This window comes from Symphalangus syndactylus, chromosome 11, assembly GCF_028878055.3.
Source record: "Symphalangus syndactylus isolate Jambi chromosome 11, NHGRI_mSymSyn1-v2.1_pri, whole genome shotgun sequence".
NCBI classification, from domain to species: Eukaryota; Metazoa; Chordata; class Mammalia; order Primates; family Hylobatidae; genus Symphalangus; species Symphalangus syndactylus.
The window spans coordinates 53,745,412-53,772,929 of NC_072433.2; the positions used below are offsets into that span (position 1 = coordinate 53,745,412).

The window sequence follows — 27,518 nt, forward strand, 5'->3', positions numbered from 1 at the left end:
ACTAACTCCTATGTTATAGATGCAGAATAGAGAGAAGTGACTTGTCCAGGGTAACACAGTTAGGTGTGGCACAGCTGGGATTTTACCTAAGCAGCTTGGCTCAAAAAAATGCTGTCCTAACCATGCTCCTAACCCCTTATACCCTTAACCTCTGGACATGGTCACGCCCAAATTCACAGACACAACAGCCACACCTTGAAACACACACACACACACACACACACAGCAGCACAAATTTTGACATGGTGTTATCTGCTTACAAGCCAGCCTCAGATAAAGTCAACCAAGACATACTCATTTTATTTAAGTAACGTACATTTTATTTAAGTCATGTGATGGATTTTCACAGAATACATATGCCCAGGGAACCAGCACCAGATTACACAACAGAACTGGATCAACTCCCAGAAGCTCTCCCTTCGTCCCCTCGTCCCCTCCCAATCCTAAGGGCTGCCACTATCTTGACTTTGGTGCACTATAAATTAGTTTTGTCTGGTTCTGAACGTAATACACCTGGAACCATCTAGTATGTACTGTTGTATTTGGCTTCTCTCACTCAAGATTTCATCATGCGACTTGTCTATGTTGTTGTGTGTAGCTGGGCATGTCAATCCCGTTGCTGTGTCTATATGCATGGTAATGAGTAGGGCATCATTCATTTTCCATTCTGTTGATGGGTTATTTCCAGTTTGGGGCTGTTATGAAAGGGCTCTGAACGTTCCCATGCACCCTCTTGATGCTCACACCTACACATTTCTGCTGGGTGTTGACAGCCTAGGAGTGGAACTGCTCTATCGCAGAGGTGGCATATGTTCGGCTTCATTAGAAAACTGCCAGTTTTCCAAAATGTCTCTACCAATTTACACTCCCCCAGAAATACAAGAGAGGTCCAGTTGCTCTACTTTCTCGCCTCCACATGGTGCGGTCTTTTTCACTTTAGCCATTCTGGTGGTGGAGACCCACTCGTATTCGCAGCGCCTGGCGCGTAATTGGCACTCAGTTAACAAGACTGTTGAATGAATGGATGACTAAGTTGAGCGGTGTAGACCAAGAGCCTGGCGAGGGCGGACACACGCACGCACTCCACACACAGCGTTTCGCAGACACCCACCGCGGCTCACGCAGCGCAGGACACAGACCCTCTCGCGCACCCCGCGCCCACGTGGTCTGAACACACGGCCTCGGCCCTGCCTCGCGCGTCCGGTCGCCGAGCCGTCCCCAACTCCCGCTCTCGGCGGCGGGCAGGGGGCGCTGCGCGTCCAGGCGCTCCGAGGGGGCGGGCCCGGGTCGGGGCGGGGCCGGCCGGGCTTCCAGGCCTGGGCTCTGGCCGCCCGCGCCACCGGGCCGCTCCGGGGACAGGCCGGGGCGGGGCGCGGCGGCAGGAAACGGGGCGGGGACTCGCGGAGGCGTTGGGGACGAGAGAGGGCGCGGCCAACTCCCGGGGGGACGGCAGGCCGAGAGCGCGGCGCCCGGGCCTGGCGCCGAGCCTGAGCCCGCCGGACGGGAGGCGGCCCCGCTGCGGGCTCGGCCTCGGCCCCAGCCCCGCCAGCATGGCCGGCCGGACCGTACGGGCCGAGACCCGGAGCCGGGCCAAGGATGACATCAAGAAGGTGATGGCGACCATCGAGAAGGTCCGGAGATGGTGAGCGCTGCCCGGGGGCCAGGGACGGGACGCGGCGGGACCACCACCACCAAAGGCGTCTACGCTACCCTCGCCAGCTCTGGGCCCCGGGTGTTCGGTGTATCTCTGCCCACTAGCTTTGCCCTGGATCCACAGGGCTGTGTCCCCGTTCCCCTGGCTACTCCTGGGGGTCTACAAAGCGTGATCCCCAGCCGTGTCCTCCCAGAGCGGGAGCCCCCGCTTGTGCCCCGCCCCCTAAATCTTTGACACCCCTCCTGCAAGTGCGCCCCGGGATCTGCAGGGCTCTGATCCCGGGCCAGGCCCATAGCCACGCCCCCCATGTGTGCCCCAGGGGTCCGCAGAGCCAGGGCCCCAAATCATATCCTCTCTCTAGAGGCACCCACCGCCTAAGCCCTGGGGTTTGCAGGACTCTCTTTCTCCATGTAACTATGCCCCATTAGCAAAACTGCTGCTATCCTCCTGTGCCTCCTCAACCTCTGCAGGTACCCCCAGATGTGTCCGGCTCCTAGGGGGGTGGGTCTCCCCTCAGGCCTCTCTGACCCAGCCCCCCACCCTCCCACAGGGAGAAGCGATGGGTGACTGTGGGCGACACTTCCCTTCGTATCTTCAAGTGGGTGCCAGTGGTGGACCCCCAGGAGGAGGTGAGCAACCCCCATTCCCACAAGGCCCTGCATCTGTGCAACCTCAGGCAAGTTCCTCCCCACCCTGACCTCTACCTCCAGCTCCCCGAGACCTCAGATGCAGCAGGACAGATGGGAACCATCATTAGCAGCTCCTCCCCTTTTGCCCTTTTCTGCTCCACACCCCCTGAGTTTGAGCCCTTTTGCTTCTCAGTGCCTCAGTTTCCTTAGGTGTACGGTGGGGCTTTCCAAGAGCTCTGACCCTAATCCTCTAACCCCCAGGAGCGAAGGCGGGCAGGTGGCGGGGCAGAGAGATCCCGTGGCCGGGAACGTCGGGGCAGGGGTGCCAGTCCCCGAGGGGGTGGCCCTCTCATCCTGCTGGATCTTAATGGTAGGTAGGGATCCTGAAACGCGGGGGGCTGTGGGGACTGAAGGAGTGTACTAGGGATCTCAGGCCAACCATCTTGGCTCTTGCTCCCGCAGATGAGAACAGCAACCAGAGTTTCCATTCGGAAGGTTCCCTGCAAAAGGGCACAGAGCCCAGTCCTGGGGGCACCCCCCAGCCCAGCCGCCCCGTGTCACCTGCTGGACCCCCAGAAGGGGTCCCTGAGGAGGCTCAGCCCCCACGGCTGGGCCAAGAGAGAGGTAGGACCAGGTACCTCCCAGGAGCCCTCTCCTCTAAGTCCTGTCTTCTCCAGAGTCTAACCTACCAGCTTATCCCTATACCTGCTCCCCGTCATGTGCACCCTCCTCAAGGCGTCTTCCAACTCCTGCAGAATCTCCCTATAGCTGCTGTCTCATTCCTCTGGTCTCTTAGAATCTATACAGACATATCACTGTCTGAGATTTTCATGTAAATTAATTTTTTACTAGTTTATCTTTCTCCTCACTCTCATGTCAGTTTCCTGAATGTTGGAACCATATTGATCCTTTGTTTTTTTTTTTTTTTTTGAGACAAGGTCTCGCTCTGTCACCCAGGCTAGAGTAGTGTAGTGGTGTGATCATAGCTCACTGCAGCCTTGAACTTCCTGGGCTCAAGAGATCCTCCCGCCTCAGCATCCCAAGTAGCTGGGACCACGGGCATATGCCACCACACCTGGCTAATTTTTGTATTTTTTTGTAGAGATAAGGTTTCACCATGTTGCCCAGGCTGGTCTCAAACTCACTTGCTCAAGCGATCCTCCACCTTCAGCCTCCCAAAGTGCTGGGATTACGGGTGTGAGCCATCACACCCACGCCCGGCTCCCCCCCCTTTTTTTTTAGAGACAAGGTCTCTGTCACCCAGGCTGGAGTACACTGGTGCAATCATAGCTCACTGCAGCCTCAAACTCCTGGGCTCAAGGGATCCTCTGGCCCCAGCCTCCCAAATAGCTGGGACTACAGGTGTGTGCCACCATGCCCAACTAATTCTTAAATTTTTTGTAGAGATAGGGTCTCACTATGTTGCCAAAGTTGGTTTTGAACTCGTGGCCTGAAATGATCCTTCTGTCTCAGCCTCCCAAGGTGCTGGGATTATAGGCGTGAGTCACTGTGCCTGGCCCTATGTGATCTTGTTCACTACTGTATCCTCAGAATAACATGGGACACATAGTAGGTGCTCAGTAAATATCTGTTGAGTGAATAAATAATAGTGATAGTCATAGGGGTGATTAATAATAATAGGAATAACAACAGCTAGTATTTATTGAGCTCTTACTGTGTGCTAGGCGCCCTGGTAAACACTTTACGTGGTTGGGTTTTTTTCTTTTTTTTTTTTTCTTTGAGAGAGTTTCGCTCTTGCCAAGGCTGCACAATCTTAGCTCACTGCAACCTTCACCTCCTGGGTTCAGGCAATTCTCCTGCCTCAGCCTCCTGGGTAGCTGGGAATATAGGTATGAACCACCATGCTCGGCTAGTTTTGTATTTTTAGTAGAGTTGGGGTTTTGCCATGTTGGCCAGGCTGGTCTCGAACTCCTGACCTCAGGTGATCTGCCCGCCTTGGCCTCCCAAAGTGCTGAGATTACAGGCACGAGCCACCATGCCCAACCTTTTTTTTGTTTGTTTTGAGATGGAGTCTTGCTCTGTTGCCCAAGCTGGAGTGCAGTGGTGCGATCTTGGCTCACTGCAACCTCTGCCTCCCAAGTTCAAGCGACTTCTGCCTCAGCCTCCCATGTAGCTGGGATTACAGGCATGCCACCACGCCCGGCTGATTTTTGTTTTTTTGTTTATTTGTTTGTTTGTTTGTTTTTTAGACGGAGTTTCATTCTCGTTGCCCAGGCTAGAGTGCAATGGCACATCGCAGCTCACCACAACCTCTGCCTCCTGGGTTCAAGCGATTCTCCCGCCTCAGCCTCCTGAGTAGCTGGGATTACAGGCATGCACCACCATGCCCCGCTAATTTTGTATTTTTAGTAGAGACGAGGTTTCTCTATGTTGGCCAGGCTGGTCTCGAACTCCCGACTTCAGGTGATCCGCCTGCCTCAGCCTCCCAAAGTGCTGGGATTACAGGTGTGAGCCACCATGCCTGGCCTAATTTTTGTATTTTTAGTAAAGATGGAGTTTCACCATGTTGGCCTGGCTAGTCTTGTACCCCTGACCTCAGGTGATCCACCCGCCTCGGCCTCCCAAAGTGCTAGGATTACAGGTGTGAGCCACCGTGCCCAGCCAACACTTTACGTGTTTCTCATTTAATTTTCACTATAACCTTATAAGGGCGATGATCGTGTTATGATCCCTATTTATAGATGAGGAAACTGAGACCCAGAGAAGTAACTCAGCCAGTGAGCCAGCATCTTGGGCCTGGGTCCTCATCAGCTCTGCTTTTTTTTTTTTTTTCCTTTGAGATGGAGTCTCACTCTGTCACCTAGGCTGGAGTGCAGTGGCACAATCTCGCTCACTGCAACCTCCACCTCCCAAGTTCAAGCAATTCTCCTGCCTCAGCCTCCTGAGTAGCTGGGATTACAGGTGCACAACACCACGCCCGGCTAATTTTTGTGTTTTTAGTAGATACGGGGTTTCACCATGTTGGTCAGGCTGGTCTTGAACTCCTGACCTCGTGATCCACCTGCCTTGGCCTCCCAAAGTGCTGGGATTACAGGCTTGAGCCACCGCGCCCAGCCAGCTCTGCTTTCTTCCATGCAGTCAAACCCGTCTGATTGGCACCTCTTCCTCCCAGGCCCCGCCCTGGCCTTCCCATTTCTCACCCGGTTTTGGTTCCAGCTGGTCTTTTCTAGTCACCTCCACACAGCCGCCAGAACAACTTTTTCCTTAATATTTTTTAAGCTTTGCTTTTTTTTGTTTTTTTTTTTTGAGACAAGGTCTCACTCTGTTGCCCAGGCTGGAATGCAGAGGCGTGATCATGGCTCACTGCAGCCTTGGGATTCCTGGGCTCAGTCAGCCTCCTAAGTAGCTGGGACTACAGGCATGCATCACCATGCTCAGCTAATTAGTGTTATTTTTTATAGAGATAGGGTCTTACTATGTTGCCCAAGCTGGTCTCAAACTCCTAGGCTCAAGCGATCCTCCTGCCTCAGCCTCCCAGAATGTGAAACCCTGTCTCTACTAAAAATACAAAAAATCAGCAGGACGTGGTGGCACATGCCTGTAATCCCAGCTATTAGGGAGGCTGAGGCAGGAGAATCACTTGAACCTGGGAGGCAGAGGTTGCAGTGAGCTGAGATCGCGCCACTGCACTCCAGCCTGGGTGACACAGCAAGACTCTGTCTCAAAAACAAAAACAAACAAAAAGAACACCCTGATGTGGGCCTGTGGGCTGGGTCTGGGTCTAGACAGTGCCAAGCACTTGTATACCTTTGCTAATATAAAAATGGTAGCAAGCATTTATTGAGCACTTACTGTGTGCCAGCCACTGTGCTTTACCTGCATCCGCTCATCTGACCCTCACAACAGCCACATGAGGTAATTACTATCATTATCCCCATTTTACAGATGGGGAAACTGAGGCCCATGGAAATTAAGTAGCTGGCCCAAGGTCAAGATTTGAACCCAGGCAGTCCAAGCCCAGAATCTGTGGCAAATTAGCACGCACTCTGTGTCACGCGTCATACTTTCCTGTCTGTCCACCGCATCACCCTCGAGCTCCCATGTCAGTGTTCCCTCCTCTGCTTCCTGGGGCACAGCCAGGTTCCTGCTCTGTCCTCTCTGCTCCTGTGGCCCTCTGCCCTCTGTGACTGGGGCCTGTGACCATCTGTTTCCCCCACTGTCTGTGCTGCTGGCACAGAGTGGCTGTTCAGGGGATGTTTGTTACCTTGACGTTCCAGATCCCGGGGGCATAACTGCTGGCAGCACCGATGAACCCCCAATGCTGACCAAGGAGGAGCCTGTTCCAGAACTGCTGGAAGCTGAGGTGAGAGAGGCCAGAAGGCTGGACTCCTGGGTCTTGGAGGGAATGGGGGATCTGGGCAGCCGAAGGCTTGGAGCCTGCATCCTGAGGGCCTGGAGGAGAGGCAGACCTGGGACGGAGCTGAAGGCTTAGGGGCTGGGTTCTTGGGACTGAAAAAGAAAGGGTGTTTAAGAGACAAAGTGCTGAGGGCTGGATCAGGGCTGATTGAGACCATTAAAAGCCTGACAAAGCCGGGCATGGTGGCTCACGCCTGTAATCCCAGCACTTTGGGAGGCCGAGGCGGGTGGATCATGAGGTCAGGAGATCGAGACCATCCTGGCTAACACGGTGAAACCCCGTCTCTACTAAAAATATAAAAATTAGCCGGGCGTGGTGGCACGTGCCTGTAGTCCCAGCTACTCGGGAGGCTAAGGCAAGAGAATCGCTTGAACCCGGGAGGCGGAGGCTGCAGTGAGCCAAGATCGCGCCACTGTACTCCAGCCTGGGTGACAGAGCAAGACTCCTTCTCAAAAATAAATAAATAAATAAAGCCTGACAAAATCATGGCGCTCCTCCATGCATTTTCAAAAAATATCAAAAAATATCTTAACCGTATAATCAGCGTAAGAAAATTCCTCATAAACCTCTGACATTTCTCACGAGGCTACCTCGATGCATTTTCAGAAATATCAAATATCAGGTTCATTCCTCCACACAGTGTCACTGTTGTTGTTGTTGTTTTTGGTGCCTGCTTCCTCTGCATCCTGGGCATCTGGCCCTGGGCTTGCCTCCCGGGCCCAGGAGGGGAGGGGAGTGGAGGCTTTGGAGAAGGCAGAGGCTCGGAGGCTGGACGCCTGGGTTCCGTGGAGCTCATGCCTGTCCACCCTTCCTCTCCAGGCCCCTGAAGCTTACCCTGTCTTTGAGCCAGTGCCACCTGTCCCTGAGGCAGCCCAGGGTGACACAGAGGACTCGGAGGGCGCCCCCCCACTCAAGCGCATCTGCCCAAATGCCCCTGACCCCTGAGAAGCCGGCCTGCCTGCCCTGTTGCCCCAGGGGCCCCTTTGGCTTTTTACAAATAAAGACCCTTTTGTAATTTTGTGTCATGTCATTTCCCCGTCAGGGCTGGGGAGGGTCTTTGGAGACAGTTTTGTCTCATGCTCTATTGCTCAGACGTGGTCACTGAGGCTCTGAAAGGACCTTCTTGTAGTCACACCACAAGGCAGAGTGGGGTGGGGGCTTGAGCCAGGACCCTGCCTCCCAGTACTTCCCGGGTCTGCCCTATCTCCCGACCTTCACCTCCTCCTCTGGGAGGCCCAGGACCCCTCTTCCTGCTCAGCCCTTGCCTGGGCCTAACAATTACCAAAACTCTGGGTAGCTAGGCCATGACTCTTTTTTTTTTTTTTTTTTGAGACACAGACTTGTTCTGTTGCCCAGGCAGGAGTGCAGTGGTGCGATCATGGCTCACTGCAGCCTTGACGTCCCACCTCAGCCTCCCAAGTAGCCGGGACCACAGGTGTGTGCCACCATACCCAGCTAATTTTATTTATTTATTTATTTATTTATTTATCACTATTTTTTTTTAGAGAGTTTCGCTCTTGTTGCCCAGACTGGAGTGCAATGGTGCAATCTCGGCTCACTGCAAACTCTGCCTCCTGGGTTCAAGCAAGTCTCCTGCCTCAGCCTCCTGAGTAGCTGGGATTTGAGGCGCCTGCCACCACGCCCGGCTAATTTTTGTATTTTTAGTAGAGACTGGGTTTTGCCATGTTGGCCAGGCTGGTCTCAAACTCCTGACCACAGGTGATTTGCCTGCCTCGGCCTCCCAAAGTGCTGGGATTACAGGCATGAGCCACCACGCCCAGCCTGCTAATTTTATTTTTTGTAGACATGGAGTCTCGCTACATTGCCCAGGCTGGTCTTGAACTTCTGGGCTCAAGTGTTCCTCCTGCCTTGGCCTCCTAAAGTGTTAGGATTACAGGCGTGAGCCACCACGCCTGGCCTATTCACATTTCATACGTAATAACACAGAGGCCCAGAGGGACTTGGGGGCCTGGGATGACCAACCCATTCCCTGCCCTGAGGAAGCCACTCCTCCACCCGGGAGTGGAGTTTGAGACCAGCTTGAGCAACAAAGCAAGACAAAAAATGAAAAAATTAGCCAGGCATACTGGTGGGCACCTGTAGTCCAAGCTTCTCGGGAGGCTGAGGTGGGAAGATTGCTTGAGCCCGGGAAGTCGAGGCTGCAGTGAGTGATGATTGCACCACTGCACTCAACTCTGGGCAACAAAGCAAGACCCTGTGTCCAAACAAACAAAGGAAATGTAAGGATGCTTCCCACAGCAGCCGCAGTGGTGATGGTGGAGCCAGCACTGTCCAGGGAAGCCAGGCTTGCTGCGATGTAGTGTAACTGTTTCTTATCGCTGCTGTAACAAATTGCCACACATATAGGGGCTTAAAGCCACAGACATTAGCCAGGCACAGTGGCTCATGCCTATAATCCCAGCACCTTGGGAGGCCGAGGTGGGTGGATCACCTGAGGTCAGGAGTTCGAGACCAGCCTGACCAACAAGGTGAAACTCCGTCTCTACTAAAAATACAAAAGTTGGCTGGGCATGGTGGTGGGCGCCTATAATCCCTGCTACTCGGGAAGCTGAGACAGGAGAATTGCTTGCATCCGGGAGGTTGCAGTGAGCCGAGATCACGCCACTATACTCCAGCCTGAGTGACGGAGCAAGACTCCATCTCAAAAAAAAAAAAAAAAAAAAGCCACAGACTTTTTTTGGGATTACAACTCTTACAGTTCTGGAGAAGTCCAAAGTTAGTCTCACTGGGTTAAAGTCAAGATCTCAGCAGTAGTTCCCTCTAGAGGAGGATCTCTTTCTTTGCCTTTTCTGGCTTCTAGAAGCCACCTGCATTCCTTGGCTTGTGGCCCTTCCCTCATCTCAAATCAGTGTAGCATCTTCCAATCTCTCTCCATCGTCACATCTTTTCTAACTCTCCTGCCTCCTTCCTCCAAGGACCCTGTGATGACACTGGGCCCATTTGAATAATCTAGGACACTCTTCCTATCTCACGATCCTTAGTTTCATCACACCTGCAAAAGCCCATGTGCCACAGAAAGCAACACATGCACAGATTCTGGGGATTCAGATGTGAACTTCTTTGGAGGGCCATTCTTCATGGTAATGTTGGCTGTTTGCTGGGTGTGTGGCCACCTCATGACTCCCCTCAACCACTCCCGAGGGAGGAGAGTGTTCGGTAGTTGGGAAAGTCCCCTGTGTGGGTTAGTGGTGTGGTGTTAAAGCTCAGAATTCAGGTTCCGGGTTTGAATCTCAGCATCTGCATTCATTTGTTGTTTGACCTTGAGCAAGTGACTGAACCTTTCTGTGCATCTGTTTTCTCATCTATAAAATGGAGATAACAGGCCGGGCATGGTGGCTCACACCTGTAATCCCAGCACTTTGGGAGGCTGAGGCAGTTGGATTACTGAGGTCAGGAGTTCAAAACCAGCCTAACCAACATGGTGAAACACTGTCTCTACTAAAAATAGAAAAATTACTTCGGCATGGTTGCGGGGCACCTGTAATCTCAGCTACTCAGGAGACTGAGGCAGGAGAATCTCTTGAACCCGGGAGGAGGAGGTTGCAGTGAGCTAAGATCATGCCATTGCACTTCAGCCTGGGCAAAAGAGGGAGACTCCGTCTCAAAAAAAAAAAAAAGGAGATAATAGTGACATCAGCCTGGTGAGAGTATTCTGAGAGTTAAATTAGGCCACACATGGAGAGACAGCCCTTGGCCTGGGACGTAATAAGTGCTCAATAAATGGCAGGTTTTGTCCTATTGCCCCATGTTACAAATGAGGTTACCAGAGACTCTCCTATCCCTGAGGCTGGGGACAGAAGTCTGGCCCCAGACGGGGTGTCCATTTCTGAGCAGCCTTGAGAAGCTAAAGTTTGAGTCTCCCCTATTCTTGTCCCTCTCCTGGTCAAGGGGCCTAGGAAACTGTCCTGATTCCCCCCAGGAATGCCCCCTTCTTTGACCTGTTTTTTTTTTTTTTTTTTTTGAGACGGAGCTTCGCTCTGTCGCCCAGGCTGGAGTGCAGTGACGCGATCTTGGCTCACTGCAAGCTCCGCCTCCCAGGTTCACGCCATTCTCCTGCCTCAGTCTCCCGAGTAGCTGGGACTACAGGCGCCCACCACCTCGCCCGGCTAATTTTTTGTATTTTTAGTAGAGACAGGGTTCACCGTGTTAACCAGGATGGTCTCGATTTCCTGACCTTGTGATCTGCCCGCCTCTGCCTCCCAAAGTGCTGGGATTACAGGCGTGAGCCACCACGCCCGGCACTTTGACCTGGTTTAAAAGCCAGTTTGGGCCTGGCATGGTGGCTCACGCCTGTAATCCCAGCACTTTGGGAGGCCAAGGCGGGTGGATCACTTGAGGTCAGGAGTTCGAGACCAGCCTGGCTAACACAGTGAAACCCTGTCTCTACTAAAAATACAAAAATTAGCCAGCCATGGTGGTGCATGCCTGTAGTCCCAGCTACTCGGGAGGTTGAGGCAGGAGAATCACTTGAACATGGGAGGCGGAGGTTGCCTGGGCAACAGAGTGAGATTCCATCTCAAAAAAAAAAAAAAAGCCAGTTTGGCTGGATATGGTGGCTCACACCTGGAATCCCAGCACTTTGGGAGGCTGAGGCGGGAGGCTCGCTTGAGCCCAGGTTGAGCCTGCAGTAAGATATGATTGTGCCACTGCACTCCAGCTTGCATGACAGGGCGAGACCCTGTATCTTAAAAAAAAAATAGTGAACATGGTAAATTTAAAAAGCTATCTCTTCCAGAGCCACAGCCCTTATTTACCACCTTGCTGTCTCCCCTTTCCACCTCCTCCCCAAGTTCCACACTCTCTTTGTGGAAATCCTTCTACCCCTGGCTCTCAGGCCTCACCTCTGGGGCTCACTGACTCCTCCCCTCTGAGCCCTCATCCATCCTTGGCCACTCCCCTCTTCCTGGTCTGGGAACTGTCTCTTGCCCTGACCTTGCTTCTCTTTGTGCACACTCTCCCTGCTGGGTCCCACCTGCCCTTTGAATCAACAGTTCCTCATTCTGTGACTCTAAGTTCCGCCCCCACCTCCAGACTCCAGGAGCCAAATGGCTGCATCACATCTCCATTGGGATATCCCAGAGACCCCAGCCTCACCCTCCCCACAACCTATTCCTACCATCCCAGGAGCCAGCCGAGATGGTGACACCAGGAGTCAGAGTCACCTTCCAGGAACCACCACGTCCTGTTAGGTCTCTGTCTTAAGTAATTTTCCAGTTAGCCCCTTTCTTCAGGGCAACGCTGCTTTACTAGGTGCCAGCAAAACTAACAGCCTCCTGGTGGGGTTCCCTGCCTCCCTCTTGCCCACCTCCAATCCATGCTCCACCCAGTAGCTGGGCAATCTTTCAGAAACCCAAATCTGTCCATGCCACTGCCCCCAGTTAGAACCTTCCTGTCCTCACTACCTGCAGGATGGAGCCCACAGCCTGCTGCATACCCACACCTGCAGCCACTCTCTGAACTGCTCACAGCCCCCAGATGCCTGCTGCCATCTCTCACCCCTTGGGTTTTGCTCACACTGGCTGCTCCACCAGGAAAGCCCTTCCCATCCCCTCTTTGCCTGGCAGATGCCAAAGCAGTTTTCACGTCTCAGCTTCTGGGGTGTCTCTTCTGCCTTCCCTCAGCCCCTTACCCCTCCTCGGCTGTGTCGTGGAGTAGTGGCTGTTGCTTTGTAGTGGTCCGTGTCTGCGTGGTTCTTCAGCACCAGCCTGGAAGCCCCAGGAGGGCAGAGGATTCCCTTTATTCATAGCAATAGGTACTTATTGTGTGCTTACTGTTTGCTGGGCACTGTTCTAGGACCTGAGGATGCAGCATAAAGAACACAGAATAAATGGCCAGGCGTGGTGGCTAGCACTTTGGGAGGCTGAGGCGGGCAAATCACCTGAGGTCAGGAGTTCAAAACCAGCCTGGCCAACATGGTGAAACACTGTGTCTGCTAAAAATACAATAAAATTAGCCAGGCGTGATAGTGGGTGCCTATAATCCCAGCTACTCGGGAGGCTGAGATGAGAGATTCACTTGAACCCGGGAGGCGGAGGTTGCAGTGAGCGGAGATCGCACCACTGCACTCCAGCCTGGATGAGTGAGATTCTGTCTCAAAAAAAAAAGAACACAGGAAAAAAAAAATCCCTGCCCTCATGGCACCTGCCTTCAGGCAGTTATATCCTAAGCAGGAAGTTAGAGTGCTCTGGAAAAAGCAAGCACAGAACGGGAGATGGGGAGAGAGCAGGGTGTGATTTTAAGTGGGGGCGAGGCAGGGGCCTCACTGAGGCAAAGGCTGAAGAAAAGCTGGAAGGAGGTGAGGGAGAGAGCCCTGCAAGTTTCTGGGGAAGAGCATTCCAGGCAGAGGGAATGGCCAGGGCAAAGGAGAGCCAGTGTGGCTGGAGAGGAGGGAGGGACGGGCAGGGGAGTGAGTTCAGGTCAGCTGGGCCTCGCAGGCAGGGCAAGCACTTAATCTGTCCTTCACACTGGGAGAATGAAAACAAGGGCAGTACTAATCACGCTGGGAAGGCAGGCAGAAGCTGGGCCAGCAGAACTTATGGTCGCCTTGCTCAGAGGCCAGTGTCAGGACTTGGCTTTTCCTCTGGGTATTGTGGAGTATTCTGAGCAGAAAAGCATAATCAGACTTAGGTTTTGTTCCTAATTTGTGTGTGTGTGTGTGTGACGGAGTCTCACTCTGTCACCCAGGCTGGAATGCAGAGGCGCAATCTTGGCTCACTGCAACCACTGCCTCCTGGGTTCAAGCGATTTTCCTGCCTCAGCCTCCCAAATAGCTGGGATTACAGGCACCCGCCACCACACACAGCTAATTTTGTATTTTTAGTAGAGACAGTGTTTCACCGTGTTGTTCAGGCTGGTCTCGAACTCCTGACCTCAGGTGATCCACCCGCCTGGGCCTCGCAAAGTGCTGGGATTACAGGCAAGAGCCAGTGCGCCGGGCCTGCAGGCACATTGTTAATTAGAGCCCAGTATTCATTCACAGGTTTTTCCCCCCTCTTTGATGTAAAATATCCATATAGTAAAATATATAGGTGTTAATTGCTCGATTCAGTGAATTTTAACAAAAGCATGGTGCCAGGTGTGGTGGCTCACTGGGAGGCCAAGGCAGAAAGATCATTTGAGTCCAGAAGTTTAAGACCATCCTGGGCAACATAGTGAGACCTCATCGCTACAAAAACTTAAAAAAAAATTAGCCAGGCATGGTGGTGCACACCTTTAGTTCCAGCTACTTGGGAGGCTGAGGTGAGAGGATCACTTGAGTCCAGAAGTTCAACATTGCAGTGAGCTATGATTGTACCACCACACTCTAGCCTGGGCAACAGAGCAAGACCCTGTCTAAAAAAAAAATAAAAATAAACAAACCAGAACAAAACAAATGCATACATCTGCATAAGGAAACTGTTCTCAAATACAAAACATCACTATCACTTGCCAGAAAGTTCCCGTTGTCCCCTTCTCATCTCCAACTTCCCATAGTCAACCACTGTTCTTTTTTTTTTTTTTTTTTGTATTTTTAGTAGAGATGGGGTTTCACCATGTTAGCCAGGATGGTCTCAATCTCCCAACCTCGTGATCCGCCAGCCTCGGCTTCCCAAAGCACTGGGATTACAGGCATGAGCCACCGCGCCCGGCCTGTTCTCACTTTTTTTTATAAGACAGGGCGTTGATCTGCTGTCCAGTATACAGTGCAGTGGCATGTTCACAGCTCACTAATTTTTTTTTGTATTTTTTGCAGAGACGGGGTCTCACCATATTGCCCAGGCTGGTCTTGAACTCCTGGGCTCAAGCGATCCACCTACCTCTGCCTCCCAAAGGCTGGGATTACAGGTGTGAGCCACTGCACACAGCCTTTTTGTTGTTGTTGTTCAAACGACTTTAATGATGCCACAATGTCTGTCCTCCCCCAAGTAACTGGGTAAAGTGTTTTTTTTTGTTTGTTTGTTTTCGATCATAGCTCACTGCAGCCTTGAACTCCTGGGCCCCGGTGATCCTCCCACCTAAGCTTCCTGAGTAGCTGGGACCACAGGCATGTGCTGCTGCGCCCAACTACTTAACATTTTTTTTTTTTTTTTGAGACTGAATCACGCTCTGTCACCCAGGCTGGAGTGCAGTGGCGTGATCTTGGCTCACTGAAAGCTCTGCCTCCCAGGTTCACGCCATTCTCCTGCCTCAGCCTCCCAAGTAGCTGAGACTACAGGTGCCTGCCACCACGCCCAGCTAATTGTTTTGTATTTTTAGTAGAGATGGGGTTTCACCGTTTTAGCCAGGATGGTCTCAATTTCCTGACCTCGTGATCTGCCCGCCTCGGCCTCCCAAAGTGCTGGGATTACAGGTGTGAGCCACTGCACCCGGTTTTTTTTTTTTTTTCTTTTCTTTTTTGTAGAGAAGGGGGTCTCTCTGTGTTGCCTAGGCTGGTCTGGAACTCCTGGCCTCAAGGGATCCTCCTGGCCTCACAAAGTACTGGGATTACAGGCATGAGCCACCACACCTGGCCTGATGGTTTGAAAATAACGGATTGGGTGAACCTGTTCTGGAACTTCATGTAAATAGAATTAAGCAGTATGTAACTCTTTTGCATCTGTTTTCTTTTACTCAGGCTAATATTCTTGAGGGTCATCCGGATTATTGTGTGGATCAGTAGTTTATTCCTTTTTACTGCTATATTATATTCCATAGGTCAGGATCACTCTGCTGGGTGGAGAAGAGATGGGCCCTGCCAGGGCTCAGAGACTCGGGTGAATGCACCCCAGGGAGATGGGCAGCCTTTTCTTAGGAATTTCTAGAATGGGGAGTCTGTGGCATCAGTCTCCTCAGAATCTGGGAAAACAGAACTACATCAGGAGAATCTAGCATGACCAAGCATCCCTGTTTGCCCAGGACTTTCCTGGTTTTAGCACTGCAGGTTCCGTGTCCCAGGAGACACCCCAGTCTTGAGCAAACTGAGATGGCAGATCACTGTCACCCTAGCAGGATCCTGTCACTGCCCTTGGGGCTTCCGGACCCTTTTCACATGATTACATTCTGTTCCTCCTAAGGGCTGATTTTCCTTAAACCCTAAACTGGGCTCCTGTTCTAAAACTTCCCATGGCTCCCTATGGCTGTGCCTGGCAACTGAAAGCACATAGTCTCTGGTAGAGGTTCTCAAACGGCTGCATATTGGAATCACCTGGGGAATCATTTAAATATTCTGATGCCTGCCTTCTACCCTCGACATTTTTTTTTTTTTTTGAGATGGAGTCTCTCTTTGTCACCCAGGCTGGAGTGCAGTGGCACAATCGTGGCTCACTGCAATCTCCGCCTCCCAGGTTCAAGCGATTCTCCTGCCTCAGCCTCCTGAGTAGCTGGGATTACAGGCGTGTGCCACCATGCCCGGCTAATTTTTGTATTTTTAGTAGAGACGGGGTTTCACCATGTTGGTCAGGCTGGTCTCAAGCTCCTGACCTCGTGATCCACCCACCTCCGCCTCCCAGAGTTGCCAGGATTACAGGCGTGAGCCACCACGCCCAGCCACCCCAGACATTTTTGTTTTTTTTTTGAAATGGAGTCTCGCTCTGTCGCCCAGGCTGGAGTGCGGTGGCACGATCTCGGCTCATTGCAACCTCTGCCTCCCGGGTTCAAGTGATTCTCCTGCCTCACCCTCCTGAGTAGCTGGGACTACAGGCGCCTGCCACCACGCCCAGCTAATTTTTTTATTTTATTTTATTTTTAGTAGAGATGGGGTTTCACCGTGTTAGCCAGGATGGTCTCAATCTCCTGACCTTGTGATCCGTCTGCCTTGGCCTCCCAAAGTGCTGGGATTACAGGCATGAGCCACCACACCTGGCCCCACCCCAGACATTTTTCACTGGTATCATGTGCAACCTGGGCCCTGGGATTTTTTGTTTTGTTTTGTTTTTTTGAGTCTTGAGTTTAGCTCTATCACCCAGGCTGGAGTGCGGTGGCATGATCTTGGTCACTGCAACCTCCACCTCCCAGGTTCAAGCCATTCTCGTGCCTCAGCCTCCCAAGGAGCTGGGATTACAGGTGCCTGCCACCACACTCGGCTAATTTTTGTATTTTTCGTAGAGACAGGGTTTCACCATGTTGTCCAGGCTGGTCTCGAACTCCTGACCTCAGGTGATCCACCCGCCTTGGCCTCCCAAAGTGCTGAGATTACAGGCATGAGCCACTGCGCCCGGCCAAGGGCCCTGGGATTTTTAAAAGCTCCTCAGGTGATGCTAACATGCTGCAAAGCTTGGAGCTGCGAGCCTGTGAATGTGATTTGTTTGGCTTACATGGTGTTGAACATGTTGGCAACATTAAAATCAAGTGATTTCATATAAAAATCCGGACTCAGGCCGGGTGACGTGGCTCACACTGTAACCCCAGCACTTTGGGAGGCTGAGGCAGGAGGACTGCTTGAGCCCAGGAGTTGAGGCTACAGTGAGCTATGTGTTGTTACCCTTCAACCTGTGCGACACAGCGAGATCCTGTCTCTACCAAAAATAAAAAAAGAAATCTGGACTCCAGCTACCCTTGAAAGCAGATGTTCTGAGATACTGAGTTTGCCTCCTGGAGTGATCATGGAGCGGAGGTTGGTAGGGTAGGGGGGTGGGGGGTGCAGAACACTGACTGCCCTGGGGGCAGAGCCTCTGCCTTCCAGTCCCCGCAATCCCTACCGCTCCCTGGTGTTCCACTCTCCTCCTTGCTGTTCACTTGCATGGCCTCCAGGCTAATGGCTGAGTTTTGCGGCCAGGCATTCCAGGCCTCCCAGCCTTGACCTCTGCTCACCTTCTCCACCTCCTCATTCCCTGCTCTAGTCATCTTCATCTCAGGTCCTGCCCTCCAGCCACATGGGCTGCTTGGTCCCTTCCACACCTATTTTTGCCCATGGAGTTCTCCCACCAAGTTCCTTATGGTAGACAAGCCCCTGCTGGATTTGGCCCCTGCCCACCTCTCCTGCCCCTTTCCCCAAGCTTTCTTCCAACTCATGCATAGAACTTCTACCACAAGGAAGCTGGCCAGGCTGTTAGCACTCCCGTTCCCTCTGTCTGTGAAGCCCTTTCCTTCCCTCCACCCTCCCCTTCTCTCTCTTATCTCAGGCTTTGGGTTTTATTTCACCTCCTCCAAGGTTCCCTGACCTTCAAACTAGGTCAGGTCCCTGGTTAGTCACTATACTTCCTCTTTCTCACCTCCTTCATCTCACTTCCCCAGCTAGAATAAGGCCACATCTGTCTCATAATCTCTGTCTTCCTAGGGCCTAGTGTGGTGCCTGGCATACAGTAGGTGCTCATTAATGATGAATGAAAGCAAGCACATCTCCCTTTCTCTACTGGCAAAATCCTAATCCTTTTCTGGTTACATTTCTCCTGTAGCATCCAATTCTGTTCTCGAGACCCAAAAGATCTCTGAGGTCCTGTGATCAATGGAGTTTTAGCTCAGGTCCATTTCACAGTGGGCCCAGTGGATCCCCAGATTTATCCTGTGGTTATTTCCCCAGGCCCAGAGTGAGTGCACTGGTGGCACAGGCATACCCAGCAAGTGGCAGAATCCCCCCATTAGTTAACTGGGTGTCGCTGTGCATGGCGGTGAAGGCAGGGTTGCACCTGGCTGGTGACCCCAGAACCCCTCCGGGTACAGCACAAGGGCAGAGCCCAAGAACTTACTTTCCGTCCTCTTGCATTTGCCTGTGGATTTGCAGTTGGTAATGGCGTTCTTGCCCGGCCCTCCTTTGTTCCTCCAGGCAGCCAGGCAGCTGTGGCGTAGTGAAAGGGCAGGATGCGGGTAGGAATGGAGTTATTCCTGATTCAGACTGATTTGCTATAACTGTGATTTGGGGCAAGTCCCTTCCCCTGTCTAGACCTTAGCTGGCTGCTGCATCTAAAAAATGAAGTCAATAATCTTTTCCTCGTCTTTGGGGTCATCCATCTTTCAACCACATCAGGAGCAGCGGGAACCAAGTGCAGAGAATGGCCTTAAAAGCAGTATGGGAACCAAATTTTTGTAAAGTAAATATTTTCAACCTTTATATTTTGGAATCACCAGCGGTATTTATTACGTGCACTCTAGGAAATGGAGGCAATGCAATGCCAAAAACAGAAAGTAAAACTCTGCTGTCCTGTGCCGCGGCCGGGTGGTTTTAATGTCTGTATCTTAAGATCTGGTGAGGGCACGGGTAGGTGCGGCTGGACCGAGTGAAACCAGCCCCATTGGGCGCCTGGGCTGTCTCAGGGCTGTGCTCGCAGTGGAGACATCTGCAGCTCGGCACCCACAGGCCCCGCGACCCTTCCAACCTTTGTGGCGCTCCGCGGAGACAAAGGCGGGTGGCACAGCCTTGGGAAGGGTTAAGGCCTCCGACGCAGCCCTGACGCGTGCTAGAGCGGCCGGTGGCGGACTTCCGGTTGGGGCGCGGGCGCGCGCCGCGTGTTCCCGACCCGCCGCTGCCGAGATTTCGAGCAACCCAGCCGGGCGCAGGGCTGCACTGTCTCCGTCTGCGGCCTGCAGTACGCGGGTAGGGGATATGTCGCGCGGCCTCGCCTGCGCCGCGGCGGGAGACTCGCATCTAAGCCAGACCCTCCCGCAGGGTCCGCACTGGCGATCTGGGCTGTGGGCAGCATCGTGGCCCCTCGGGGCCTTATAGGGGCGTGAGGATCCCGGGCGAGCTGGGGGCGGGCGGCTTCTTCAGCTCCCTTGCGCCATGGAACCCACTGTATGCCCGTTATGCAGTCAGGAAAGCTGAGGCCGGGAAGGAGGGCGTTACGCTGCAACCGCGGAGACCAGCGCTCCCTCGCGTGGCCGCAGTCGGCAGAGGCGTGGCCAGAGCCATTCCCGGTCTCCAGTGCGGCTGCAAGGGCGGGCGCCCGAGGGCGTTTTGCTCCGGGCCTCCACCCGCGAGCCGACCGTGTCAGGCGCGCCACACATGGCGCTTCTCGTTCTCACTGCACCTCACGAGGCAGGAACTGCCGTTCCCGTGTCACAGACAGAAAAACAGTCTGGGGTGATTTATCCGGAGTCGACTCAGGTCTGTGGCTCAGTCGGGAAGGATAGAAACCCAAGCTTCCTCCGAATGGTTCAGAGACCCGACCAAGTTAAATAATAATGGCTCAGGGGTCTTTAAGTCTTCCCCCCGCCCTCGCCTTTTGTTTTTGTTTTGTTTTGAGACTGCCTCACAGTCCCCCAGGCTGGAGTGCAGCGGTGCGATCTCCGCTCCCTGCAGCTTCGACCTCCCGAGGGCTCAGGTGATCCTCTCACCTCAACCTCACAAGTGTCTGGGACTAGAGACAAGCGCCACCACGCCCGGCTAATTTTTCTATTTTTTGTAGAGTCAGGATTTCGCTATGTTGTCCAGGCTGGTCTGGAACTCCTGGGCTCAAGCGATCCTCCTGCCTCGGCCTCTGAAAGTGCTGGGATTACAGGCATGAGCCACTGCGCCCGGCTACCCTTTAATTAACTCAAGGAGTTTAATAATTGAATTTAGGCTGGGCTCAGTGGCTCACGCCTGTAATCCTAGCACTTTAAGGGGCCACGGCGGGCAGATCACTTGAGGTCAGGAGTTCAAGACCAGTCTGGCCAACATGGTGAAACTGTCTACTAAAAATACAAAAATTAGACGGATGTGGTGCCATACACCTGTAATCCCAGCTACTCGGGAGGCTGGGGCAGGAGACTCCCTTGAACCCGGGAGGCGGAGGTTGCAGTGAGCCAAGATCGCACCACTGCACTCTAGCCTGGGCCACAGAGCGAGAATCTGTCTCAAAAAAAAAGATTTGACACCTATACCTACCTCTGTGTGTGTGTGTGTATACATATATATATGTATATATAGAGAGAGGAGGAAACATTATATAATTTTTCCTCATATATGTATATACACACATTTTTTTTTTTTTTTGAGACAGTCTCGCTCTGTGGCCCAGGATGGGGTGCAGGGACTCGATCTCGGCTCACTGCAACCTCTGCCTCCCGGGTTCAAGTGATTCTCCTGCCTCAGCCTCCCGAGTAGCTGGGATTACAGGCGCCTGCTACCACGCCTGGGTAATTTTTGTATTTTTATTAGAGACAGGGTTTCACTATGTTGCCCAGGCTGGTCTGGAACTCCTGAGCTCAAAAGTAATCTGCCCGCCCCAGCCTTCCCAAATGCCAGGATTACAAGTCTGAGCCATCACACCCGGCCCATATATACATATTTTAAAATAACACCTTTACTGAGAGAGATGACTCACACACCGTACAACTCACCCATTTAAAGTGTACAGTTCAATGATTCTTAGTATTATCACAGTTTTGCAAATATCACCACAGTCAATTTTAGAACATTTTCATTACCCCTAAAAGAAACCACCCGTTAACAGTAACTCCCAAGCCTTCCTCCCACTACAGCTCTAGACTACTACAAATCTACTTTCTGTCTCTACAAAGAGTTGCTTATTTTGGACATTTCATATTAGGGCTTTATGTGGCCTTTTTTGACTGAGATAACCTTTTTGTTGTTGTTTTTAACAAAATCAACTCCTTGAGCTCAGAGCCCTGGCCTGTAATCATAGCCAGCTAGAACTGAACAGCATTGTTTTGGTTTTGTTGTATCTATTTTTACCACTCTCGGGTAAATGATAGGAATTTCTCATTTATGGCAGTGGTTAAAGTTTCCTTTTTGAATACACCTATTTCCATCAAAACGTGAGTTGATAATTTTTAAAGAACAAGATTAAGTAAACAGAAGTAGAGGTGGTCCACAAATTTGTCAGAGGTTGGGAAGATGGGATGTGAATGAAGTTTGGCAAACATTGGACTGTCTGATTTAAGGTTCTCCAGGTCATCATTTGAAAACCACCCTCACCTTATTCTTTCATTGCATTTTCCTGACAACTCCTGTAAAGAAGTGCATGATTTTACTGATGAAGAAACAGGTTCAGAGAAGTCAGGTACAATTACTTGTCCAGTGTCACACAGCTAGTGACAGAAGCTTGGCTTAACCAAGTCTGTCTGATTGCCAAAACTACCTACTTACCAAGTCTGGAAGTAGGATAGGGGGTGGGGAATGGACTAGCAGGCTTGAGAGGGGACTCTGGCCACTACCCAAAACATGCGGGTACCAGGCTGGCTGAGTTGTTTTGGGTACCTCTTCTAACAAATATTCAAATATATCTATGAAACAATTTATGACTCTAAACAGAAATCCCATCTCATTTGCCACTGGGGCTTTCACCGTCTCTCAAGGGCACACCGCAGTTCAGGAAGTGTGCCTGCCTGGAGAATGAGGGTGTGTGTGGACGTACGTGCTGGTGGTGAGGAGAGTCTGATCTCTAGTTCATCTTGGTTGCTACTGGCATCACTTTCCAAGCCCACAGGGGTCCCTTACACTCCACGACTTCTGCCCTGTTCCACCTGTGGGCACCAGAGTCTCTAGGCTGGCTGGGATTACCTGCATATAGGGTCCCATGTTTCTGGAATGTCGGGCCACCACCTGCTCTCAGGACTGACCATTTTCCTGGAGCACAGCCACAGGGCATTCACCGGGACTCCCTCTCTCCCCTTCCTGGCCAAGGACTTTCCCATCTCTTGCCATCGTCTTCATCAGAACTCTGCCTCCTCCCTCAGACCCTATTCCTCATTTTATTCTTTCCCTGTGGGCTTTAACAGACCATTAAATTCAGAGCCCATTCCAATAACACGAATATCCTTTTCCAGAGAGAGCTTAATTTTACACCTTAATTTTTGAAATTATAGCATATAGAAGATAAGCAAAACAACCAGGTCCTGCCATGCTCTTGTTCAACACTGATTTAACTCAGTCCACCTCTCTCACAGCTGTGCAATTCAACTTGACCCAAACTTGAAGCCAAGCACCTCCAGACAGGGTGATTAGGGTCCATCTAGTCTCACTCAACTTAGGTGAGAATCTCAACCCTAAATCCAGGCAATTATCTGAGTAATTCTGGACCCTATAAAACAATATAGCGGCCGGGTGCAATGGCTCACACCTGTAATCCCAGCGCTTTGGGAGGCCAAGGTGGGCAGATCACCTGAGGTCAGGAGTTCAAGACCAGCCTGGCCAACATGGTGAAACCCTGTCTCTACTAAAAATGCAAAAATAAGCCAGGCGTGGTGGTGCCTGCCTGTAGTCCCAGCTACTCAAGAGGCCGAGGCAGGAGAATCACTTGAACCCAGGAGGTGAAGGTTGCAGTGAGCCGAGATCGTACCACTGCACTCCAGCCTGGGCGACAGAGTGAGACTCAGTCTCAAAAAAAAAAGCTAACATTGAGCTAGGTGGATATTCTCAGAGCACTACATGCATAATCTTACAAAATCATTTCAACAACTTTGGTAGGTACTCTTATTATTTCCACTTGACAGATGAGAAAAGCAAGTGAAGTCACTTGTCCCATAGTATATAATAGAGGCAGATTTGAATCCATATCATCTGATTTCAGAGTGTGTACCCTCAAACACAGAGTTCAGATGAGGCTAACTCCAGCCATCGTTTACAGCAGCATTTCAGTGTTCCCTATACGCTGTCCCCCTCCTAAGTCAGTTTCTAGCTACTTGGGAAGCAGAGTTGGGGATTCCTCTTCCCAGAGATCCAGAGTCTGAGCACCCCAAGACCTGGATCTCCCACTCAGGACACCTTTCCCCGTGCCCAGTTCTGGCCCCTCTGGCGATGAGTTAACGACTGTTCCCCTGGCCTGCAACTGCCACCTAGTTACTATGTGTCAGCACTGGGCTGGGTACATTTACAATTTATCTGGTCCTCGCTACTTCCCAGCAAGGCGCTGTTCTTCCAATTTTACAGATAAGTAAACTGAGTTCTAGGACAGTGAAGTGACTTGCCCAGGGGCACACAGCTAGTGAATGGAGCAACAAGGATTGGAACCCAGGTGCCCATCCCTGAGTCTACTGCTCTGGCCACTCCTTAGGGACATTCTGGAGTTGAGAGTTATGTAAGGGAGGGAGGTGATGCTTGGCTGTGGTACCCCAGCAAGTCTCTTACCTCTTTGGCTCTACTTCCTTATCTATAAAATCTCTTTCCCCAGTTTTTTTATTTATTTTATTTTATTTTTTGGTGGGGGGACAAGATCTTGCTTTCACCCAGGCTGGAGCGCAGCTCACTGCAGCCTCCAACTCCTGGGCTCAAGCGATCCTCCTGCTTGATCTTCCTGAGTAGCTGGGATTACAGGCGTGAGCCACCACGCCCAGCCCACCCGGCAAATTTTTTTTTGTAAAGACGGGGTCTCGCTATGTTGGCCACACTGGTCTCAAACTCCTGGGCTCAAGTGATCCTCCCACCTTGGCCGAGAAGACAGGTGTGCTGGGATTACAGGTGTGAGCCGCTGCACCTGGCCTCTTTTCCCAATTTTTCTAATGAAAGCAAGCTTTTTTTTTTTTTCTAGCAACTTCAAAATAAAACTTAAAAGACCACTATGAAAAGAGTGTTCTTATAAAAAAGAAGTCTCACTCCTTTGGCAGGCCAGGAGTCGTAAGGCTTGGTCTAAGGAACCATTTTCTGCCTAGGCTTCTAGAGCAGCAGCTGGGCTGAGGAGCTTGGAGTTTGGGGAAAAGGAGATGAGAATCCTTGAGCCTCCCTGGGGAACAGGAATGTGATGGTAACAATGGCTCCAATTTACTGGATCTTCCTAAGGTGGCAGGTGCTGGGCTAAGACATTGAGATACAGGCGAGATATATAGATATATGAGATAGATGGATAGATGCATGTATTCATACACATGGATTCTAGGCTTTTAGCCACTGCCCTACTCTATTTTTCTAGAATTTTAGAGAAGAATTTTCTTAGATATCACCTCATTCTATCTTCTAATTTAAGGGCAAGGAATAATTTGTTTACTCATTCAACAGTCGTGGAGGTGCCATTCTATGCTAGGTCCATGCTGAACTCAGAAAAGACAGAAAAAGGCCAGGCACCATGGCTCATGCCTGTAACCCCAGCACTTTGGGAGGCCAATGTGAGAGGATTGCTTGAGGCTAAGAGTTGGAGACCAGGTTGGGCACCATAGCGAGACCCCATCTCTACAAAAAATAAAAAAAATTAGTCGGGCATGATTGTCCTCACCTGTAGTCCCAGCTACACTGCAGGTGAAGGCAGGAGGATGCCTTGAGCCCAGGAGTTTCAAGGCTACAGTAGCTTTGATTGTGACACTGCACTCCAGCCTGGGCAACAGAGCGAGACCCCGTCTCTTTAAAAAGAAAAGAGCCAGGCTTAGTGGCTCACGCCTGTAATCCCAGCACTTTGGGAGGCAGAGGCAGGAGATCCACTAGAGCTTAGGAGTTTGAGGCCAGCAACATAGTGAGACCTCATCTCTACAAAAAGTAAAAAAAAATGAGCTGGGCATGGTGGCAGGCTCCTGTAGTCCCAGCTACTCAGGAGGCTGAGGCGGGAGGATTGCTGGAACCTGGGAGGTCGAGGCTGCAGTGAGCCATGATTGTGCCACTGAACTCCAGCCTGGGTGACAGAGTGAGACCCTGTCGCAAAAAAAAAATAAATAAAATAATGAAGGCTATAGGCTCAGAGAGGGAAAGTGATAGGCTCAGAGAGGGAAAGCCCCAAGTGACACAGCAAAGCTGGAACTATGACTCTGGCCCCTAATCTTCAAGCTCAGCACTCTTTCTACTTTGTCTTTCCCATAGCTGTCGACTCACAAAGCCATGGCCATGAAAAAATTAGATTCATGGCTGGGCACGGTGGCTCACGCCTGTAATCCCAACATTTTGGGAGGCCGAGGCAGGTGGATCATTTGAGGTCAGGAGTTCAAAAAAAAAAAGGAAAACTTACAGATTCATTTTAAAAGTGTAATGTGGAAGCTGAGAAGGGAGGTAAAGCAGAGGCATAACAGTAAGGCCAATTTTTTAAAAATCTTTTTTTTGCTGTTGTATTATTTTTCTTTTCCGTTCTGTTCTTTTTTTTTGTTGTTGTTGTTGTTTTTTGTTTTGTTTTCAGATGGAGTTTCGCTCTTGTTGCCCAGGCTGGAGTGCAATGGCGCGATCTCCGCTCACCACAACCTCCACCTCCCAGGATCAAGAGATTCTCCTGCCTCAGCCTCCCAAGTAGCTGGGATTACAGGTGTGTGCCACCACACCTGGCTAATTTTGTATTTTTAGTAGAGACCGGGTTTCTCCATGTTAGTCAGGCTGGTCTCGAACTCCTGACCTCAGGTGATCTGCCCGCTTCGGCCTCCCAAAGTGCTGGGATTACAGGCGTGAGCCACCGCGCCTGGCCTATTGTATTGTTTTCTATGGCTGTAACAAATTACAGCAAATTTAGTGGCTTAAAACAACACAGATTTGGCTGGGTACGGTGACTCACACCTGTAATCCCAGCACTTTGGGAGGCTGAGGCGGGCGGATCATGAGGTCAGGAGATGGAGACCATCCTGGCTAACATAGTGAAACCCTGTCTCTACTAAAAATACACACATACAAAAAAAAAAATTAGCCGGGTCGGGTGGTACACGCCTGTAGTCCCAGCTACTCGGGAGGCTGAGGCAGGAGAATCACTTGAACCTGGGAGGCGGAGGTTGCAGTGAGCTGAGATCACACCACTGCACTCCAGCCTGGGTGACAGAGCAAGACTCTGTCTCAAAAAAAAAAAAAAAAAACCCACAGATTTATCATATTACAGTTCCATAGGTCTGAAGTCTGACATGAGTCTCATTGGACTAAAATCAAGGTGTTTCTGTTGGACAAGAGATTGTTGTAAAACAACAACAAAAAATAATAAATAAATGAAATCAAATCAGGGTGTCCTCAGGGCTGTGTTCCCTCCTGGAGGCTCTAGGGGACAGTCTGTTTCACTCTCTCTTCCAGCTTCCAGAGGCCCCTCCCTCCATCTTCAGAGTCAGTCACACTGCATTTCTGACCATTCTTCCACAATCACATCTCCCTCTGATCAAAATCAGAAATAAGTCTCTGATTTTATTCTAATTTTTTCTTTTTGAGATAGAGTCTTGCTCTGTTGCCCAGGCCGGAGTGCAGTGGCACGATCTTGGCTCACTGCAACCTCCACCTCCCAGGTTCAAGCGATTCTCCTGTTTCAGCCTCCTGAGTAGCTGGGATTACAGGCATGCGCCACCATGCCTGGCTAATTTGTGTATATTTAATAGAGATGGGGTTTCACCATGTTGGCCAGGCTGGTCTCGAACTCCTGACCTCAGGTGATCCGCCTGCCTCGGCCTCCCAAAGTGCTGGAATGGCCAAGTCTCTGATTTTAAAGACCAACATGATTACATTGTGCCCCCCTGGATAATCCAAGACAACCCCCAGCTCAAGGTCCTTAATCACACCTGCAAAATCCCTTCACCATGTAAAGTAAGACATTCACGTGTTCCAGGGATTAGGGTGTGGGAATTTTAGGACATCAGAATAATGGCCATTATTCTGCCTACCAGTTATGAAGCATCCATATACATAAATATTCATAGAAAAATAGACAGTCTAAGATAGTATTACACAACAAAATATCCTCATAACCACCACCGAAACCAAGAAATAAACATGGTCAGAATCTCAATGATACCCACCCCCCTCAATCATGTTTTTTTGGCCTGGAATTTTTTTGTCCATCTATTAATTTTCAACATTTTTGTCACTTTGTTTTATGTGCATTTCCTGTACATTGCATATGGCTAGATTTTAAAAGTAATTTGGTTTGACAAGCTCTGACTTTTGTTTGTTTTTGAGACAGGGTATCTCCCTGTCACCCAGGATGGAGTGCAGTAGCACAATTGTAGCTCACTGTAGCCTCAAACTCCTGGGCTCAAGTGATCCTCCAGCCTCAGCCTTCTGAATAGTTGGGACTACAGGTGTGCACCACCATGCTCAGCTGATTTTTAAACTTTTTGTAGAGAAGAT

General features: G+C 51.1%; 1 protein-coding gene across 5 annotated transcripts in view; it reads left to right on the forward strand.

Annotated features, from left to right (window-relative positions):
- The first annotated feature begins 1,279 nt into the window (after positions 1 to 1,279).
- LOC129493126 (B-cell CLL/lymphoma 7 protein family member C) overlaps positions 1,280 to 27,518 on the forward strand; it is a 67,879-nt gene continuing 41,640 nt past the window's right edge. The window contains exons 1-7 of one of the 5 annotated variants that reach the window (XM_063611953.1): positions 1,280 to 1,642; positions 2,205 to 2,283; positions 2,545 to 2,653; positions 2,746 to 2,907; positions 6,522 to 6,607; positions 14,415 to 14,506; positions 15,063 to 15,246. In XM_063611953.1, the coding sequence (XP_063468023.1) occupies positions 1,551 to 1,642; positions 2,205 to 2,283; positions 2,545 to 2,653; positions 2,746 to 2,907; positions 6,522 to 6,607; positions 14,415 to 14,506; positions 15,063 to 15,225 (783 nt within the window). In that variant the 5' untranslated portion in view covers positions 1,280 to 1,550 and the 3' untranslated portion in view covers positions 15,226 to 15,246. Of the gene's footprint in view, positions 1,643 to 2,204; positions 2,284 to 2,544; positions 2,654 to 2,745; positions 2,908 to 6,521; positions 6,608 to 7,480; positions 7,677 to 14,414; positions 15,030 to 15,062; positions 15,247 to 27,518 lie in introns of those variants that run through there. The other 4 variants (XM_055298886.2, XM_055298888.2, XM_055298887.2 and 1 more) reach the window with 4 other exon arrangements.